This window comes from Emydura macquarii, unplaced genomic scaffold, assembly GCF_026122565.2.
Source record: "Emydura macquarii macquarii isolate MOO-44397 ecotype Brisbane River unplaced genomic scaffold, CSIRO-AGI_Emac_v2 contig_1122, whole genome shotgun sequence".
Lineage (NCBI taxonomy): Eukaryota > Metazoa > Chordata > Testudines > Chelidae > Emydura > Emydura macquarii.
The window spans coordinates 63,514-82,957 of record NW_027131259.1 but is presented as its reverse complement, the minus strand read 5'-3'; the positions used below and the strand labels follow the sequence as shown (position 1 = coordinate 82,957).

Here is a 19,444-nt window from a genome sequence, read left to right as displayed (position 1 = left end):
ATCCGGCAGGCGGGAGAATTGGCCTGGCTCCCCCCCCCCCGGTGCTCTAACCACTGAACCACACTCCCCTCCCAGAACCAGAAGTGGCATAGAACCCAGGCGTCCTGGTGCCCAGGCCCTGCTGTAACCACTGAACCACACTCCGCTTCCCCGGAGGAGGGCTCTATGGGGGTCAGGACGGGGTTAGGTGATTGGGGGGGGGCGGCACTAGGTTGTCCGGGCAACCAAATATTGAGCGCCTGGAGGGGCGTGGCCTCTGCTGGGACTTCCCAGCATTGAGGGGCGGGTCGCGGCCGGCCCCCCCCCCTGGTGGCAAAACTGAGTCAGATGCTGAACGTCGAGTCCAGCTGTGTGCAGCTGGAGCACCTTCCTCCATCCTCCCCCCCCCCCGTCCCCATGGAAACCAAAAACAGCCCCACCAAACAGCTACAGCCGGAGGGGGGGAGGAAGCCCGCAGCACCAGAGACCAGGGCTGTGGCACGGCCGGGGGGGAAGCCCGCAGCACCAGAGTCCAGGGCTGTGGCACGGCCGGGGGAGAAGCCCGCAGCACCAGAGTCCAGGGCTGCGGCACGGCCGGGGGGGGAAGCCCGCAGCAGGGAGGCAGAAGTGCCCTGACACTTGTTGCAGACAGGAAACACCTTTGTTTTCGAGCAGCCAGGGTTACTCAACCGTGGTTAACAAGCAGGGTGTGTCCTCCCCCCCCCCCTCCCCGCTTCCGTCGCCCCATCTCTGCCCCAGGTCAGCCGCAACCCACCAAGGGCCCATCCAGCCCGCTATCCTGCCCCCTCCCGCAGAGCAGCCGCCGCCCTCCCCTCGCCCCCTCTCAGCCCCAGAGCCCCTTCTGCAATGGGGGAGGTTTCTGGGTGGGGCAGGGTGTGTGCAGCGTGGTGGGGGAGAGCTCTGGGGAGCACGGAGAGGGGGGCGCTGGGGGTGGAGCGCTCTGGGGGTGCTGTGTGCATAGGGGGGTGGAGAGCTCTGGAGTGCGTGGAGAGGGGGGTGCATGTGGGGGCGCTGGGGGTGCATGCGGATGGAGAGTGCAGGTGGGGTGCTCCAGGGATGGAGAACGCTGGGGTGCGTGGAGACGGGGTGCATGTGGGGCGCGCTGGGGGGTGGAGCGCTCTGGGGTGCATGGAGAGGGGGTGCATGTGGGGGGCGTTGGGGGTGGAGCGCTCTGGGGTGCGTGGAGAGGGGGGTGCATGTGGGGCGCGCTGGGGGTGGAGAGCTCTGGGGTGCGTGGAGAGGGGGGCGCATGTGGGGGGCGTTGGGGGTGGAGCGCTCTGGGGTGTGTCTGTCGGGGCGCGGGGGGTTGTGTCCATGATCCAGGCAGTCGATGCCCATGGGTCACCTCTCTGCCAGCAGGAAGGGGGCTCACACTGCCCCACCCTCCCTTCACCGGGGTGGCACGTGGAGGCTGCGCGCTTCCCCTCCTCCCCCCCCCCCCCCCAGAGTTTCCGCCCTGAGCGGACCCCCCCCCCCCTTCTCTCCTCCTTTGGTGTCACTCCCAGCCCGCCCCGCGCTCCAAAATTTCTGCAGCTAGCGCGCATCGGAGGAAGCAGCGCCCCAGTTCTGCTCCAGCCCCAGCGCCCAGGCCCCCAGCCGCCTCTCCGGGTCCCCCAGCCGCCTCGTCTCTCCAGGACGCCCAGCGAGGTAAATACGCAGCTCCATGACGCGCCTTTCCTACCCATCGCGCCTAGAGCGCAACGGCAACGTGTCTGGGGGTCCCCCCCCGTTATGGGCAGCTCTGGGAGTGGGGGGGGGTCAGACTTTGTGTGAGGCTTGGGGGGCTTAGATCGGAAACGAGGGGTTATTTTTTGGGGGTGAGCAGGGTTTTGGGGGGTGAGCAGGGTTTTGGGGGGATCCAGCGCAAGGGGGAGTTTGGGGAGGTATCCCGGTTTTGGGGGGGCTGTGGGAGAATGAGAAGGCTTGGGAGGACTTCTGGGTGGGGGTCAGAAAGTGTGGGGTTTATTGGAGGGCGAGTGGAGCACTTGGCGGGTTGCAACAGGTAGCGTGCCCCAGTACTCTGGGGATTTGGGGTATGGAGTGATTTGGGGTTGGGGGGCAGCCCCTCTGGGGGGGGGGGTGGATGAGGCGGGAGCAGCCGATGCTAGGTCTGGAGGATCGGCCCCTCCGTGGGGTGATGTCAAGACCTGTGGATGGGAAGATATTCCAGGCAGCTCAGGGGCCGGCCACGCCCGGGGTGCACAGAGATTTGTGTGTGTGTGTGGGGGGGTCACACTTGGGGCTATCCTCTGCTCCCCCTAAAAACCCCACCACAGGACACTGCCCCAATGCCCCTTGACATATCCCCCCTATAGTGACCCCCATCACAGGGGTAAATAGTTTGCTGGGGGGGGGGGAGGTTATTCCACAAAAAGCAAGGAGATGCAGAGTGTCAGCCCCCCACCCAGATCCTCCAGAAGGGGCGATGACTGTGCCCCAATATAATTCATCCCCCGACCTCCTGGCCCCCTAAGGACTCAGGGTGGGGGGGACACTGCTGGGGAAGGATGTTACTAGACTCTGTCTGTCTGTCCGTCCCCCCCAGCAGGATGAGCTCAGAACTGCCAATGCAGGGGATAGTGTGTAAGGGGGGGCGGGGTGGAGGTAGCACAACATGGCAAGGCGGGAGCCCCTCCTTGTGGGATCTGCGGGCCAGAGGGAAAGAAGTGTGACCCAGTGGTTAGAGCGGGCGGGGGCGACCGGGCCCTGGCATCCGCTGAATAACTCTGCCGGGCTGCGCTGGGCCCGTGCCTGCAGAGATGTGAATCGAAATTCCAGAGGGGTGGGCAAAGGGGGCGCTTTCGCCCGGGCCGGGGGCACCATGGGAATCCGCTGCCCTTGGCCAGCACCGGGTGCCTGGAGACCTCAGTGCTCAGCACAGGGAAGGGCAGGGTCGTTTCACAGTGGGGGAAACTGAGGTACGGAGCGGGGCAATGGCTCTCCTCAGGTCGCCCAGCAAAGCAGTGGCAGGGCCAGGGAGAGAACCCAGGAGTCCTGGCTCCCAGCCCCTCCCGTTCTAACCACTAGACCCCACTCCCCTCCCAGAGGCGGGGACAGGACCCAGCCAGGCTGGGGAAGCCTTCGCCCAGCCTTGTTCCAGGCCCGCGCCCAAGGCCCTGAAATGCTGAAGTGAGCTGGAAAATAACATGCCGGGGTTGGGTTTTCTCTAGGCCTTATAAGGGCAGCAGCTGCAGGCGGCGCCCCCCCTCCAACCCCCAGCCCACCACTGCCCTACTACTGGCCTTCCTCCCTTCCTTTGTCCCGCCCTTTTTGGCCTCCAGCCCACGCCAGCACCACCCGAGAGACAGGAAAGCACTGATCTAGTGTGTTGGGGGGGGGGGACTAGGAGCCAGGACTCCTGGGTTCTATTCCGGGCCCTAGGGGAGTGGGGTCTAGTGGTTAGAGCAGGGGGAGGGGAGCTGGGAGCCAGGAGTCCTGGGTTCCATTGTCACGGAGGAGCCGAGGAGCCAGCACCATTTCCTTCCATGCAGAGCAGGACGGAGAGGAGTCCCGGAGTCTGGTGTCTGTCCCCTCGTCCCATGGGCAGGGCTGGCTGGGGGCAGGGTGAGATTCCAGCCACCGCCCCTGACAAGAGGGTCCCAGTCACCACCCACTAGCGGATCTGCGTTAGGGACCGAGGGGAAATTACAAACCTCCTTCGCAATCACCTGCTCTGCCCCCGCTGTCGGTATATGCTTAACTGGATGGATTGATTGATTGATTGATTCTCCCAGCCCCTCCCCTGCATGGACGAGATTCTCCTCAGAGGTGGGGAAACTGAGGCAGGGAGAGGTGGGAAGGAGTGGTGCAAAGGGTGCATGGTGTGTCCGGGGTAGAACCCAGGAGTCCTGGCTCCCAGCTCTTAACCCCTAGATCCCAGCCCCCTCCCATCGGGCTGGCTCCACTGCTCTGCTCTGGGGGGACCCCAGAACCGGGGTGTGGGTGCAGGTCTCCCTCCCGGCGTCCGGCTCTCAGCTCCTCCCTGGCTTCCCCGAGGAAGAGTCATAAATCACGTGTGGCCCGTTAGCTCCCCCCCACATTGGAAGGTTCCTGGCCTGCCTGCAGGAGGGAGGTTTGTAACCCTTCCCCCGCCCATCAAAGCAGGGGGCAGTGGGCGAGCTGCAGGGGAGTTGTATTGGATGTGGGAGGCAGCTGTCTGACCCCTTGTTTCGGGGGGGGCCATTTCCCCTGCCCTGCCCCACTTCCCGGCTCTCTGACAGGTGTTTCCAGGCCAGGCTGAGCAGTTCCAGCTGTTGGCGCTTGAGGGGGGGGGGGCGCTGGCCCCCAGGATTCAGTGCGGGGGGAGGGGAGCTGGCCCCCAGGATCTGGGAGGGGTGGGGGGAGCGTTGGCTTCCAGGGTGAGGCAGGATCTTTCCCTCTATTAATTTGCCACATGCTCAGCAGTGCCCCCAGCGCGGCTTGGACCCTTCCCCCTCTCTGCCCCGCAGACTCATGGGCACAGCCCCCCCCCCTTTTCTGGATCCCTCCGTCACTCCTCCTTTTGGCCCCTCTGTCTTTCTTTCTCTTCCTCCATCTCCCTTTCTGCTCCCCGCCCTATTCATGCTACAGAGATACCTACTCCCAGCCCCTCCGCTCTAACCACTAGACCCCACTCCCCTCCCCGAGCCGGGGATAGAACCCAGGCGTCCTGGCTCCCTGCCCCCCTCTCTAACCTTCTAGTCCCTTCCCCAAGCTTTTCATCCTGGTGCTACCCACAGGGCACCGGGTGGGGTCACGAACCCCAAGTTCAGCCGGTGACTGGGGACGGGGTGTCCGGCTGGGACCAGGGGTACAGAAACGGGCCCCAGGGGAGGGATATTTCCTAGATGTTCTCTCTGGATAGCAAGGGTGGGGCAGGTCCTGGGACCGAGATACCGAGAGGCTGCAATTTCCTCTGTGTGTGTGTGTGTGTGTGTGTGTGTGTCTGTCTGTCTGCTGCCCCCTGCTGGAGAGAATGAGTCCTCTGTGTGTGTGTGTGTGTGTGTGTGTGTGTGTGTGTGTGTGTATGTGTGTTTGTGTATGTGTGTCCCCCTGCTGCGCCCTGCTCTGTGCCTATCCCTGATCCCCTCCCCCGTGCCTCGCCCTGACCCCCCACCTCTCTGCCTCCCCAGGTGACCCCGCCATGCCGATCCAGCGCTCCAAGTCCGTGGGCAACACGCAGGCCCTGACCTCGCCGGTGGGCATCGTCCGCCTGCTGGAGGCGCTCTTCGCCTGCGTCACCTTCAGCCTGGTGGTGCACCACGGGGGCTGGGGGGGCCGCAACGGCGACTGGTGCATGTTCTGCTGGTGCTTCTGCTTCGCCGTCACGCTGCTGGTGCTGGTGGTGGAGTTCGCCGGGCTCCAGCACCGCATGCCCGTCTCCTGGAAGAACTTCCCCATCACCTTCGCCATGTACGCCACCCTGATGTGCCTCTCGGCCTCCATCATCTACCCCGTCACCCACATCCAGAACAACGCCGCCTCCGGCAAGACCAAGGACTACCGCATCGCCGCCACCGTCTTCTCCTGCCTCACCTGCCTGGCCTACTCGGTGGAGGTCACCATGACTCGGGCCAAGCCGGGCGAGGTGACAGGCTACATGGCCACGGTGCCCGGCCTGCTGAAGGTGGTGGAGACCTTCGTGGCCTGCATCATCTTCGTCTTCATCAGCGACCCGGTCGCCTACGACCGCCACGAGGCGCTGAAGTGGTGCCTGGCCGTCTACTGCATCTGCTTCATCCTCTCGCTGGTAGTCATCGTGCTGTGCATTGGAGAGTGTACCGGCTGGCTGCCCTGCGCCTTCAATAAGTTCCTGAGCGGCTACACGCTGCTGGCCGTGCTCATGTACGCCACGGCCACCGTCATCTGGCCCATCTACAGCTTTGACCGCAAGCAAGGCGGCCAACCCAGCCGGCCCGGCTACTGCAACAACACGAGCTTCTGCTATTGGGATAAATGGGTGGCCATCGCCGTGCTGACGGCCGTCAACCTGCTGGTCTACCTGGCCGACCTGGTGTACTCCGCCCGGCTCATCTTCATCCAGGCCTAGCCGGGCCGCCGCTCTGGGGCTGCTGGGCCCGCTGAGGGCTGGGAATAAGGGCTGGTCTCCCACCGGCTTCTGCGGATCTCATCTGTCTGTCCGTCCCTCTTTCCTTTGTTTATTCTTGCATCCTTTTCCTCCCTTTCCTTTATTGTTTTTCTCTAAGCTTCTTTCTTTCTTTCTTTCTTATTTATTCTTTGCTCTCTTTCATTTCCTCTCATTCGTTCATTTATTCTTTTCCTTTCGTGTATTTATTCATTCATTTATTTTCTTTCTCTATCGTTCGATCGGCCTCCTTTATTCCTTCTTTTCTTGTAGCTCTTTCTCTCACTTTCTCTTCTTTCACTCAGTCTTTTGTTCTTTTTCCTCTCATTTATTTTCTCTCTTTCTTCTTCTTTTTTTCTCTCCTACCCCCCCAGCACACCCTGCCCAGGCATACCTACTCCTTCACAATAACTGTGTTTTCCTTTTTGCCTTAACCCAGCCCTTTATCCATGGGGCTGAGGATGGGGGGGGGGGATTGTGGCCAACCAGCCATGCCTTTTATCCAGCGGGAACCACGGCTGATGAAAAATCGGTGGCTGACAGGCGGGGCCCAGGGAGCGCTGGAGCCTTTAGACCCAGCACCTCTGATCCCAGCAGAAGTGGGGGGAGAAATGGGGGTCAGGGGGGAAAGAGGTGACAACCCTTTAAATATTTGTCTGGTGGTTAAAAATGCTTGCCTGCCAGAGTCTTAAAGGTAATGGGCTCAACTCTGGCATCTAGCTGAGAGCCATCCTTGGTTAAAGAGCACACAACCTTTAATGAAAATATTCTGTCTGGTGGTCAGAAATTCTTGCCCGCTGGAGTCTTAAAGGGAATGTGCAAGACTAGGCCATGTTTGTTAAAAAGCACCCAGCTATTTATACAAATATTTGTCTGGAGGTCAACAGCCCTTGCCTGTTGGAGTCTTAAAGGTAAATCACGGAATCAGCCTTCTAGCTGGAAGAAAAACCAAAAAAAAAAACATTTACTTGGTTGTTGAATATTTATCCAGGGGTTTTAAATAGTCCTGGCGCCATTGTCTTAAAGGCAATGTCGCCAGATGGCTAACGTCCTGGCGGCCATTGTCTTAAAGGCGATGTCGCTGGATGGCTAACGTCCTGGCGCCATTACCTTAAAGGCGATGTCGCCGGATTGCTAACGTCCTGGCGGCCATTGTCTTAAAGGTGATGTTGCCGGATGACTAATGTCCTGGCGGCCATTATCTTAAAGGCGATGTCGCTGGATGGCTAACGTCCTGGCGGCCATTGTCTTAAAGGTGATGTCGCCGGACGGCTAACGTCCTGGCGGCCATTGTCTTAAAGGTGATGTCGCCGGACGGCTAAGTACAGTGCGACAGCGCTAGAATTTAGCTTTAGATGCTTAAATCTGTCCCGTCTCTCTTCGTACCATTCCTCTGGTATTTTTTATACATATATCTTTTACACTGGCATACGCGCAGACAAAAAGTATTATGGTCCTTGTTGTAAGTGTTCGTGTCACGACTGACTTAGCAAATTATAGGGGTGTTATATACGTATAAATATATAGAGAGGAGAAGGGAATGAAACAATAAATGACTCAAATTTCCTCGCTCTGGTTCTGTCATCTCTCCTATTTGGAGTTTTGTCGAGAAGGATAAGCGGGGGGATGAAGTTGAACATGGAAAAATGACTCCGTGGGGCAGGGAATGGGGCACGGGGCCTTTCCCCTATAGGGGGTGCTGGCTCCCTTCTGGCCTTAGGCCGGGGACTGGCTGGCGCAGGGATTGGGGAATGTGGCCTTTACCCTTTCGGGGGTGCTGGTTTTGATCCAGCCCGAGTTGGGGGCAGGCTGGCTTGGGGGCGGGTGGGAGGAGGGGCCAGGTGGGGCAGCCCCCGTCCCTCTGTGAAAGGCTTGTTTCCCAGCGGAGGCGGAGGCTGTGTGTGTGGGTGGAGCAGGGGTGGGTGGAGCTTCCAGCTCAGGGCTCTGAAAGCAGCTGTTGTTTCGCAGGGATGGGCCAGGCAGGGAAAGACCCAGAGACGGGATGTGTAAGTGTCTCACACGCTGGCAACTCAGCCCACCAAACTGGGACCCGCACACGCCCCACCCCAGAGGTGGCCGCATCTCAGCACTGGCCAAGTGGGGGGTCCCTGTATAAACAGCCTCCACGCCCCACTCCAGAGATGGATGCACTCAGCGTCGGGCGAGGGACCCCCCCCTTGTATACCCAGCCCCCGGGCCCCACCCGTCCCAGCTGGCTGAAGTCATTGCTATGTATAGCCCGTGTGCCTTCCGTTTTCCAGCGCCAGGGAGGAGCTGGCTATGATTAGTTCCCGGGGATGCTGCCAGAAGGGGCTGGGCAGGGCCGGGCCTGGAATGAGGCGATTCCTAGGAACAGCCTTGTCTGGGCTGGGAAAGGAGTTAAGGGCAGCATCGCTGTCTGGCTCGTGTTAACCCCTCCCTGCCCCCCAGCCGTGCCCATTCAACAGTCCGGGGAGAACATCAAGGACAGAACCCAGGAGTCCTGGCTCCCCGCTGCCCCTGTGTCACCCCCACTCCTCTCCCAGAGCCAGGGATGGAACCCAGGAGTCCTGGCTCCTACCCCCTCCCCCTCGGTCTAACCACTAGACCCCACTCCCCTTCCTGAGCCAGTGCTACGCGCAGTCACCTCCCGGCCTGGTGTAAGCAGTTCAGGTAAAGTTTTGAGGTCCAAGGGCCTGGCTGCCATCCTGGGTTTTGGGGCGCTGGGACCAGTGAGTTCAAGGGGGGGGGGCGGGATACCAGGTTCTGGGGTCGGGGATAAAAACGTTGGCAAAGGCTGATCCCCGCACCCGCCCTGGCAACGGATGGGCGAGCCCGGCACTAAGCGAAGATGATGAATGGGACCAGGGCACCCCGACGTTAGCAGGGTGAGGGGCTTCGATACAGGGGTGGGGGGGGGGTGCAGGCAGGCATGGGTCTGAATTGCCAGGACCAGGGCAGCACCTCTGCCCCGGAGCAGCAGCTCCCCGAGCCGGGGGTGTGAGGAGAGGCAGAGACCCCGGTACGTTTGCTGGGTCTTTGCGTGGTTCGCAGCGGTTCTGCCTGTCCATGCGGTGCTAATAAAGTCCCTTCGGCCCTGAGCCTGAGATGCTGGACCTGGGAACCTTGATTCCGGCCAAGAACCGGCCAGTCCCCCAGCTCCTCTCAGTGCCAGGGAAAGAACCCAGGAGTCCTGCCTCCCAGCCCCCCCCCTGCTCTAACCACTAGGACCCACTCTCCTCCCAGAGCTGGGGAGGGAACCCAGGAGTCCTGGCGCCAAGCCGCCCCCTCCCCCCCCACACGTACACTGGTTTTAGCCTGGATGAGTCAATCTGTTCTCAAGAAGCGGAGGTTTATTGGTCCCAGGGGTGGGGGGAGCAGGCGCTAAGTGGGCAGGTTCCCAGCGTGAGTCAGGGCCCAGCTATTCTCTGCGGGTGCCTCTGCCAGCCCAAGGGCTGCTGGGTAAGGGGGGCTGAACGGGACCCACGCGGGATGCCCCACAGTGAGCAGAGTGCCCCACACTGCCCCAGCCCAGCATGCACTGGGGCACCATCCAGCCATCCCCACATCCCCCCCCCTTCCAGCCATCCCTCCCTTTATCCACACTTCATCCATCCTTTCCCCGCATCCCCCCCCACACCCCATCCATCTGTCCCTCCCCCCGCACACCTCGTCCATCCTTCCTCCACCCCTCCCTCCCTCATCCATCATCACACATCCCTCCCCTTCCACCCCACACCCAACTCCCTTTATCCACCCCTCCCGCTATCTTCTCCCCACCCCCCTCCATTCATCCCCAACACACCCCTCATCTATCCTCCCCCCCCCCCCAGCCCTCTAGCCAGCCTCTGGTTCCTGTGCTGAGCCCCTCACCCCGATGTCCAGGGGCCTCCATTCTCCTGCAGCCTCCTCCCCCCCCCCACGCCCAATTCGCGCCTGTTTGCTCTCGTGTGAAACCGGGTGAAACCCTGAGTCTGCAGCGACAGCTGCTGGCTGCTGCGAGACCAACAGAAACCGGAGCCCCAGGGCAACCGCTTCACTCCCCCTCCCAGCCTCTGGAAGGGGAGTGGGGCCTAGGGGTTAGAGCAAGGGGGGTGGGGGACTGGGAGCCAGGACTCCTGGGTTCACACCACGGCTCTTGCATTCTTCTGCTCTGTGACATCGGCCACGTGCCTGCCTCTCTTTGTGCCTCAGTTTCCCTATCTGTGCCACTGCACGCCTGCCCTGGTTAGGTTCCCCCCGTGTCCTCGGGTGAGGGTTTCTCCTGGGAGCCAGGTAAGTCGCCCCTCCTGGACCGCCCCCTCCGCTGATGGGAACCACTGTTTGTTCTACCCCTTTTCCCCCAGCCCCCTGGGTTGGGAAATCCTCCCCCCCCCCCACTTCTGATAAGGCCTCTGTTCCCCTCCAGCCCTATAATCATTAACTCTCAGGGCCACGGGAAACCTAGAGCACAGGGCAAGCCCCTCACCCCAGTATCCCGCCCGCTCCCTGCCCCCTGGGTCAGCCCCATGGGCCAATCTATCCCAGTAGCTTGCCTCCTCCGTGCCCTCCCCCCAATCAGCACCACGGGCCCATTTACTGGGATATCCTGCCCCCTCCCTGCTCCCTGGGTCAGCCCCACAGGCCCATCTATCCGGGCGTCCCCCCTGCTCCATGCCCCCTGGATCAGAATCACCCATGGACCCACCTACCCCAGTCTCCAATGGGGTCAGCTGTAGCTGTGTCAAAGGAAGATACCAAACACCGCCCCCCAGATGGGCAATGGGGGGATTAATGCCTCATAGAGAAAGGCTGTCTCAGCCTCTGCCCCCCCCCCACTTAATACATCTGGGGGAAGAGGGAACCCCTGCACCTCTTTTTAAATAACCTTCCTGACCTCACTCTGGGCTCAGGAGATTCCCCCTGCCCCGAGCCCATGCTGACTGGGCTCATGTGTCAGTCAGTTCCACAGGTTAACAGCGACACATCCGAGGTTAAACAACACGGGTCACTGCTTCTATGGGTGGGGGAGAAAAGCTGCTGTGGTCTGGGCTGGGACAGTTTGACCCCCCCCCCCCCCGGTCCTCCCCTCCCCCTTGAGTCCTTCACCTCCCCACCCCTGTTCTGTTTATGCATAAATAGCACCAGGTCTTTGTCCTTTTGTTCCCTGGCGGCCTGCATTGGCGGCTGCCCAGGCCCTATTCCAGGAAGTGGCCTGCCCCTGGAGAAGGAGACGCATGTGTCCCCCACCACCACCCATCCCTGGGGAGTCCGACCCTACCCCACAATACAGGTTTCCTGGGAGAGGGATTCTGGGGTGGGGCAGAAGCTCTGGGCAGGAGAGAAAACGGGGACCTCTTGCATCAGGGTGTTTCCTGGATGAGCCCCTGATATCCCAGTGCAGGGAGTTTCCCAGCTGCACCCCAAAATTATCTGTCAAGGGAGAGCTCCCCTGCTCAAACCCCAATATTATTTCACGAGGGTTAGTTCCCCCAGCATGAAAACTATTACCCCATAGCAGGGGGCATGCCTGGGTGAGCCTTGCTATCGGGGGTTGGTCCCAGGTGAGCCCCGATATTATCCCATAGGGGAGAGTTCCCCAGGTGGCCTGCTCATATTACCCTATGTGGGGAATTCCCCCGGGGTGAACCCTGACATTATCCTGTGGCAGGGAGTTCCACAGGTGATTCTGATGTTATCCCATAGCAGTTTGTTCCTCAGGTGCACGCCAATATACCCCTTAGGGGGGCTATCATCACCCCCCATTCCAGGCCAGGCCCCAGAGGATTCTGGGAGAGATTTCAGCGTCTGGCTACGTTTTATTTCTCTAATAAAAATTGCAACCTCAGGCCCAATAAATACAAGTGACCGTACAGCCCCTGCCACATCCCCTTCAGAAAGCAGAGCACTCCCCCCCCTCGGCTCAGCCCCCCCAACTTCCTGCCACAGAGTCCACTCCACGCACAAGAATCCAGGCCGGGCTTTCACTGAGACTGTAGGGAGGGAAAACCTGGCACTGGATTTCCCTGTCAGCTGGAATGGACTCAATTGGATTTTCTACCCTCCCCCCGCAGGAATGGACTGCCCCTCCCCTCCCCCTAGTTCTCTGTTGGGGTCGGAGGTGGGCTCTAAAGCCAGGACAGGATCCCCCTGTCAGCTGGAAAGGACTGAATGGGGCAAGGAAGCCCTCTACCACTGCCCCCCCTCCCCCTCCCCTTTCACACCCAGCACAACTGGACTCTGGCACCAGTGGGATCTTCGCACGCCAGGGCCTTTGCACGACAGGACCTTTGCATGCTGGGGTCCTTGCACTGCAGCGTGTGCACGACGGGGCCCTCACACAATGGTCCTTTGCACCACAGGGCCTTCGCACGACGAGACCCTCGCACGACGGGAGCCTGGCACTGGAACCGGGGCATGGTGAGGTCCTTGCACGAAAGGGCCTTCACGTGATGCGACCTTTGCACAACGGGACTTTCGCACGACGGGACCTTTGCCCGATGGGCCCCTCACGCGACCAGACCGTTGCACAAGCAGCCTTCGCACGTTGGGGCCCTCGCACGAGGAGTTTTTGCATAATTGGTCCTCCCACGACAGGACCTTTGTCCGAATGGGTCCTCTGCACGCCAGGGCCCATTTCACACCAGGGCCTTCTCTCCCGGCACCGCTGGCTTCCCTGCCATGCCGGCGGTCCATCTGGTCAGGCTGTGTCAGGGGGCCGGTGGGGGGCTCAGCAGGGGCGGATCTCAGACACCACCCGCTTGGGGAAGAGGGTGTACTGCAGCCATGTGGGCTCTGAAAGAAGATGGGGGAGTCAGGGGGAGTGAGGCAAAAACACCCCCACTGCTCCCCTATGAATCCTGCCCCACATCCCCCCAGGGATCTCCCTCCTCCTCTGCCACAGATCTCCCCCGAGGACTTTCCTCTTCCCTCCAGGATCCTTCTCCTGCCCCATTCCCTGTGGATATATCCCTAGCCCCACAGCTGTTTACCCCCAACCTTCTCCCATAGGTCTGCCCCCAGCCCCCTCTCCTCCCTACAGCTCCCTGTCCCCCCACAACTCCCCCCAGTACATCTCTCACTTCCATGGCTCTCTCCCTGCCCCCTGTGCCCCCCATAGCTCCCCCATGGCTCTCCCCCTGCCCCCCCAGCTCCCTGTACTGCCCCTCACCATCGTAGCAGGCCGGCAGGGGCAGCAGCCCATCGAAGCAGCGTGAGGGGGCTGGGTAGTTGCAGGTCTGGGTCTGGGACTGGGTCTGGTTCCGGCAGTAGAAGGTCACGATCTCCCCGTGCTGGACCTGCCCCTCCGGGATCTCCTGGATCCACAGCTTGCGGCCCTGGTAGAGCACACGGCTCCGCTGGGCCGGCACCGCGCAGCGCGCTGGGGGGAGACAGGATACCAGGGTGATGGGCCCGTGACTCTGATCTGGGGGGCAGAGAGGGGGTGGCATACCAGGGTAGCTGGACCCATGGATCTGATCTGGGGGGCAGGGAGAGGGGCAAGATACTGGGATAGATGGGCCCATTGGTCTGATCTAGGGGGGCAGGGAGAGGGAGGGATACCGGGGTAGATGGGCCTGTGGGTCTGATCTGGGGGGCTGGGAGGGGGCAGGATACTGGGGTAGATGGGCCTGTGTGTCTGATCTGGGGGGCTGGGAGAGGGCGGGATACCAGAGTAGATGGGCCTGTGGGTCTGGCTGGGTGGTCCTGGGGGAGAAGGGGACCCTGTGGGGGGCCGTTACCTCTGCAGAAAGGCCGAGGCGACCAGGTGCCGTTGCCCCGGCAGGTGACCCTGTTGCTGCCGTCCAGCAGATAGTTGCGCTTGCAGAGGTAATAGACCAACTCCCCGGCCCGGAACTGAGCCTTCTCCACCGCCACCAGGTAGCCCTCGGCGATGTCCCTGGGGGGCGGGCAGAACACGGCTGGGGGGGACAGAGGGGTCACGGCCCGGCCCAGGGAATGGACAGGGGGAGAATGGAGGGAGGGAAGGAAGGATGGAGGGATGGAGGCTGTGCGGGGCGTGGGGATGGAGGAGTATAGGGTATGGATGGAGGGGGGTACATGGATGGGGGATGGAAGGGGTGGATAGAGGGGTACGGGGATGCAGAGTTGTATGGGGTGGTGGGCTATGGGGTAATATGGGATAGATGGAGGGTGGGGGGTGGATGGAGGGGGGTACGTGGATGGGGGATGGAGGGGTACGGGGATGCAGGGAGCGGACGGAGGGTGGGGGTGGCGGGAGGGGTGGAGCAGCAGACAGAGGGCTGGGGACAGGGAAGGGACCCAGGGCTAGAGGGGGCGGCTGGGGACAGCTCTTTCTCTCTCTCTCTGGCACCCCAAGTCCCTTGTGCCCCATTCCAAGCGCACGGTCCCAGCCCCCCACGTTTCCTCCCAGCTGGCAGGGTTCAGCCCCAGGTGCCCTCTGGCAGACGGGGACAGACAGACCGAGAGAAACGGGGACCCCCTCCCCTGCCCCCCTTCACCCCACTCACGGCGGCAGGTCGGGGCGGGCCCAGACCACTCCTGGTTCTCCTGGCATTGGATGGTGTCTGAACCCTCCAGCCGGTATCTGGGGGAGAGAGACCAGGTTGGAGACGGGGCCACTTCCAGCTGTCTGAGGGGCTGCGTGTCAGGAGTGAGGGGCACCAGCAGAGCTGGGAGGGGGGGACTCACCCACGCTTGCACTTGTACCGCACCTCCCCGCCTGTCCTGTAGGAGGCGCCGCTGTGGAAGCCGTTGTCGGTCTCCGGGGGCGGACTGCAGAAGGACGAGGGGGTCAGATCCCCTGGAACAGAGGACGGGGGGGGCAAGGGCGGAAGTCAGCTGGGGGGGGTCACTCCTGTCTGGCAACCAAGTTCCCCCCCAACACGCCCCCCACTTAGCCCTCTTGCATTGATGGGAATTAGCGTCCACCAGACACAAAGAACCCTTAAAGACCTCAGGGTGAGAAAGATTTTTGTGGGTTCCTTCCCCTTTAAATTGTTGGCCCTCCCCTTTAACACCTGCAGCGGACCCTACGGTCTCCCTTTGAGAGACAGACACTGGCCCCACCCTCTCCTAGTAGGCCCCTCCCTCTCCTAGTAGGCCCCTCCCATGTCCCCTTGCCCCCCTCAGTAGATTCTGCACCTGCCCCCATTGGGCCCCTCCTTGTCCCATTAAACCCCGCCCTTCCCTTATTTGGCTCCTCCCTTTTCATTGTAAGACCCTCCCCTGCCCCATTTGCCCCTCCCTTCCCCCATTTGGCCCCTCCTTCTCAGTGTAAACTCCTCCCCCTCTGCCCCATTCACCTCCTCTCCCACCCAGCAGGCCCCACCCCTTTCCCATATTCGGCCCCTTCCCCTATTTAGCCCCACTTCTCCTTCTCCAAACCCTGATGCCCGGGGCTGTAATTCCCAGACAAGGGGGGTACGACGACCCCATGAGTTTCACAGGCTGTTTCTCCCGGACTCCTGGGTTCTGCCAGATCAAGGCTGAGCCTCAGCAGGCTCCAGCGCTCCTCTCCCTTCCCAGTGTCCCCAGTCCCTGGGCGGTATTGAGGGGAGCAAAGAAGCCTTTAAACCCCCCCAGCATGGCAGGAGCCGGGGGCGGGGTGTCAAAAATCACCTGGGGTGGAGGGGTCAAGGCCTGGGAGCCAATCCCAGGTTTGGGGGTTCAGAGTTTAGCGGGAGGATCTACCTCTAATTTGGGGGGGCAGCGTCTGGGGTTTTGAGGCGAAGGGTTCTGTTATTTCATGGGTGTTTTGGGGGGGAGGCAGAGTTCTGGCTCGGGGGGGGGGGGAAATTCAGGGGAGTCAATTAGTTTGGACCCCCCAGGGCTCCCTGTTTTAACCACTAGACCCCGCTCCTCAGCCAGAGCCAGGGAAGTGAACCCAGGAGTCCTGGAGCCGACAGCTGCTGCCCCAGTTGTGGCGGCAGGAGGTGGGGCTGTTTCCATCTGGCCCAGAACTCAAGGGCTCCCCCCCCCCATAACCCTATTTAGCTGCGTCCCGTGGCTCCCCCTGGGGGCGGGGAGGGACGCGGGACCAGGATAGCTGCTCTGCCTCCGTATCTAGGTCTCCCCTTGCCAGGGGATCCGTTACCCTTGAAGTGGCCTCAGGGACTCATCCTGATCAGCTCACTGGCGAGAAAACAGCCTGCCCTTGGAACCCGCCAGCGCGAGGGGCTGGGAGCCATCCCCAGCTCTGGAAAGGGAGTGGGGGCTAGTGGTTAGAGCGGGGTGGGGGCTGGGACTCCCGGGTTCTATCCCCAGCGTGGGAACATCTGTAAAGAGATCCGGATACAAGAAACAATAATGCAGGTCCTTGGGTGTTCGTTTTTGTGTTATGGTGTTGGCAACTGACCTGGCAAGGTGGAAGGCGAGGAAGGCTGTAGGCGTGGGGTGACGGGTGTTGGGTGATGTTGTTGGTGTTGATGGCTGGGGTGGGGTGATGGTGGTGGAGTTGGGGACAAGGTGTCGGGTGTGGGTGACAGCGGTGGGGTTTGGTCGTTTGTGTTGGGTGATAGTGTTGGTGGTGGGTGACGGCGTTGGGGTGATGGTGTTGTTGGCAGGTGTTGGGGTGATGGTGTTGGGTAATGGTGTTGGTGTTGTGTGCAGGGAAATGGTGTTGGCGTGGGTGTTCAATCCTGGTGTTAGGGGCAGGGTGATGGTGTTGGTGGCAGGTGACGGTGTTGGGGTGATGGTGTTGGGTAATGGTGTGGGTGTTGCATGCAGGGAAACGGTGTTGGCGTGGGTGTTGGATGCTGGTGTTGGGGGCAGGGTGATGGTGTTGGGGGCAGGTGACGGTGTTGGGGTGACGGTGTTGTCGGCAGGTGTTGGGGTGACGGTGTTGGGTAATGGTGTGGGTGTTGCATGCAGGGAAATGGTGTTGGCATGGGTGTTGGATGCTGGTGTTTGGGGCAGGGTCGGTGTTGGGGACAGGGTGACGGTGTTCACTACTACAGGGTGGATGGTGGCGAAGGTGCCAGGTGTTGACTGGTGGTGGCACATCTTTCCCTTACATTCGCACTGAGCTGTCAGACTCCACTTCCTGTCCCCTTGGCATCGGCTCAGCGCCATTCCTTGCCCGTTGGACATCTTGAAGCCTGGCCGGCAGGTCACCTCCAAGAGGGCCCCGAAGCCGCGGGAAGCCTGGGCCAAGCGCGTCTCGGCATTCTCAACCCGCATGGGCCATGGACAGCTCCGGTCTGGGATGGACAAAGACAGTTGGGAGGGAGGGAGGGAGCCAGGACTCCTGGGTTCTCTCCCCAGCTCGGGAAGGGGATCCAGCGGTGAGAGCAGGGGGCTGGGAGCCAGGACTCCTGGGTTCTATCCCAGCTCAGGGAAGGGAGGGGAGTAGGATCTGGAGGTTAGAGCAGAGAGGGGGGCTGGGTGCCTGGCCTTACTGGGTGTCACACAGCTCAGCCCGCAGTCCCCATCACACAGGCACTGCCTGCGGCCGGAGCAGTCCCGGTCTTGGCTGCAGCTCCTCTGACAGGTCTGGCCCCTTCCCTCTGCCGGCTCCTCCCTCCGGGCGGGGCAGGAACTGGGCCTGTCTGTGCCTGGAGGGGGACACGAAGGAGAGCTGATAGAGTGAGGCTACCCTGGCTTCTATTGCACCCCCCTACCTCCTGCTTTGTATAGATGGGGAAACCGAGGCACAAAAGCATGTGGGAAGGAAGGCACAGGAAATAGAATCCAGGAGTCCTACTTACAAACATTTTCCTCCCCCCCCCATGCCCTCCCCTGACTTTATCCGGGAAGTTAGGGAGGACATGTGGCCCATAGGGGAAGGGGGGCTCTGCAAACCCCACTGTGGCCAATAGCAGGCAGGGCAGACCTGGGGGTACCCTCCGGATGCCAGGGGCTGGGACTGGGTGTAGAATTCTCCCCTCCATACAGACAGGGGAACTTGACGGGGTGTCCGCCTCCCGGACGCCTGTCTGTCTGCCTGTCCCCGTACACTATCTATCCCCATACGCCCCCATCTCTTTCCATATCCTGCCCAGCCCGTGGTGGGGTTTCCCAAGGGTTGCTTTTTTTGGGGGGGGGGGGGAGGCTGAGAACTGGGCCCCTCCCTGGTTTCTAGCAATGGGGTGTTTAAAACCTCAGCTGTCCCCAGGCTGGCCAGGACGATCAGCTGGGAACAAAATGACATGGGGTGAGGGCAGCGGCTGAGCCAGACCCCTGTGATCAATTCCTTCCCATGGGGGGGCAGGGTCACCCCCTCCAGTCTGTAACCCCCCCTCACTGGGGGGGGGTGTCAAGAAGGGGTTGGAGGAGCCCTCGGGGGAGGGCAAAGAGGCAGTGAGTCTGCAGTGGGGGTGGTGGGTGTCCTAGTGAGGGAGGGGGACAGGCCTGAGGAAGGGGGTAGGGGGATGCAAGGCCAGCGGGAGGGGGTAGGAGATTGGCTGGTGGGGGGAGTGAGCTGGGAGGGGGGTTACCCCGATGAGGGAGGGGGAAGGGACGACACTCACTGGTGGGGGAAGGGCATGTGGGGAACCCTCAGAGAGGGAGGGGAAAGCGGGGGAGCCCAGCGGGTGGGGGGAAGGGATGGGGAGCCCACGGGATGGGTCTGGCCGAGGGGGATGGGGGCCCGAGGCTGGCAGGGGGGGATATCCTAGCGGGGGCGGGGGGGTCCTGTGCTCCTCACCTGTGGTGCTGTGGCTTCCCCAGGGCAGCAGGAGCAGCAGGACGAGGGGGGCACCGTGGGGCATGGCGGGCAGGGGCCAGCACTGTGACTTCCGTGTGATGGCAATGCCCCCCCCCGGGGGCCTGGGCATTTATACCCCCTCGTCTCCCAGGTTATTGATTAACCTGGCTAGGCCGGTGCCAAAGCCGCCCCCCACCCCTGGCCTGGGACTCTGACCTGCCGGCCACACACGCAGGAACAAAACAAGCCCACGTCACTGCAGAGAGGGGGAGAACCCAGGCGTCCTGGCTCCCAACCTCCCCGCCCTCCTGCTCTAACCACTAGACCCCACTCCTCTCCCACAGCCAGGGCTGGAACCCAGGAGTCCAGCCCCGCCTGCTCTAACCACTAGACCCCACTCCCCTCCCAGAGCTGGGGAGAGAACCCAGGAGTCCTGGCTCCCAGCCCCTCCCCTCTAACTCCCTCCCCTCTCAAAGCCGGGCTCTGGGGGGATCCGGATTTTGGGGGATCCGGATCTGGGGGGGGGGGTTGTGGCGACCTACATTTGGAAGGGGCCCCTCAGCCCCCCCCCTCCCCCCCGGGGAACGTTCTCCTTTAAGGCCGACTCCTCCCCCCGGAGCCGTCAGAGACCCGCCCCCTCCCGCCCCCCCAGCGCCGCTCTGCCCCCACAGCCGATACACGGCCCGGCCGGCCGGCCGCTGCGCTCCGCTCCCGGCGCGCCTCTCCCAGCTCGCTCCCGCCGCGGCTGCCGGCAGCCTCTGCTCCAAGCTCCGCCGGCGCGTTCGCCCCCCGTC

At 62.0% G+C, this 19,444-nt stretch overlaps 2 protein-coding genes across 4 annotated transcripts; one reads left to right on the top strand and one right to left on the bottom strand.

Annotated features, from left to right (window-relative positions):
- The first annotated feature begins 1,526 nt into the window (after positions 1-1,526).
- On the top strand, positions 1,527-7,630 carry MYADM (myeloid associated differentiation marker). The gene is made up of 2 exons (XM_067546469.1): positions 1,527-1,647; positions 5,112-7,630. Exon 2 carries the CDS (start codon positions 5,123-5,125, stop codon positions 6,026-6,028), a length of 906 nt encoding a protein of 301 aa, XP_067402570.1. The 5' UTR covers positions 1,527-1,647; positions 5,112-5,122; the 3' UTR covers positions 6,029-7,630.
- Positions 7,631-12,295: 4,665 nt separating this feature from the next.
- LOC137151997 (beta-2-glycoprotein 1-like) lies at positions 12,296-18,937 on the bottom strand. Of its 3 annotated transcripts, XM_067546466.1 has the most exons (8): positions 18,651-18,937; positions 17,404-17,559; positions 17,020-17,205; positions 14,696-14,807; positions 14,515-14,591; positions 13,765-13,944; positions 13,194-13,403; positions 12,296-12,817 (listed from the first exon to the last, which is right to left on the bottom strand). In XM_067546466.1, the coding sequence occupies exons 1-8, from the start codon at positions 18,778-18,780 to the stop codon at positions 12,753-12,755; spliced, it is 1,116 nt and encodes a 371-aa protein (XP_067402567.1). In that variant the 5' UTR covers positions 18,781-18,937; the 3' UTR covers positions 12,296-12,752. The 3 variants fall into 3 exon arrangements, with proteins under 3 accessions (XP_067402567.1, XP_067402569.1, XP_067402568.1); XM_067546468.1 differs by lacking the exon at positions 13,765-13,944; XM_067546467.1 differs by lacking the exon at positions 17,404-17,559.
- Positions 18,938-19,444: the final 507 nt, after the last annotated feature.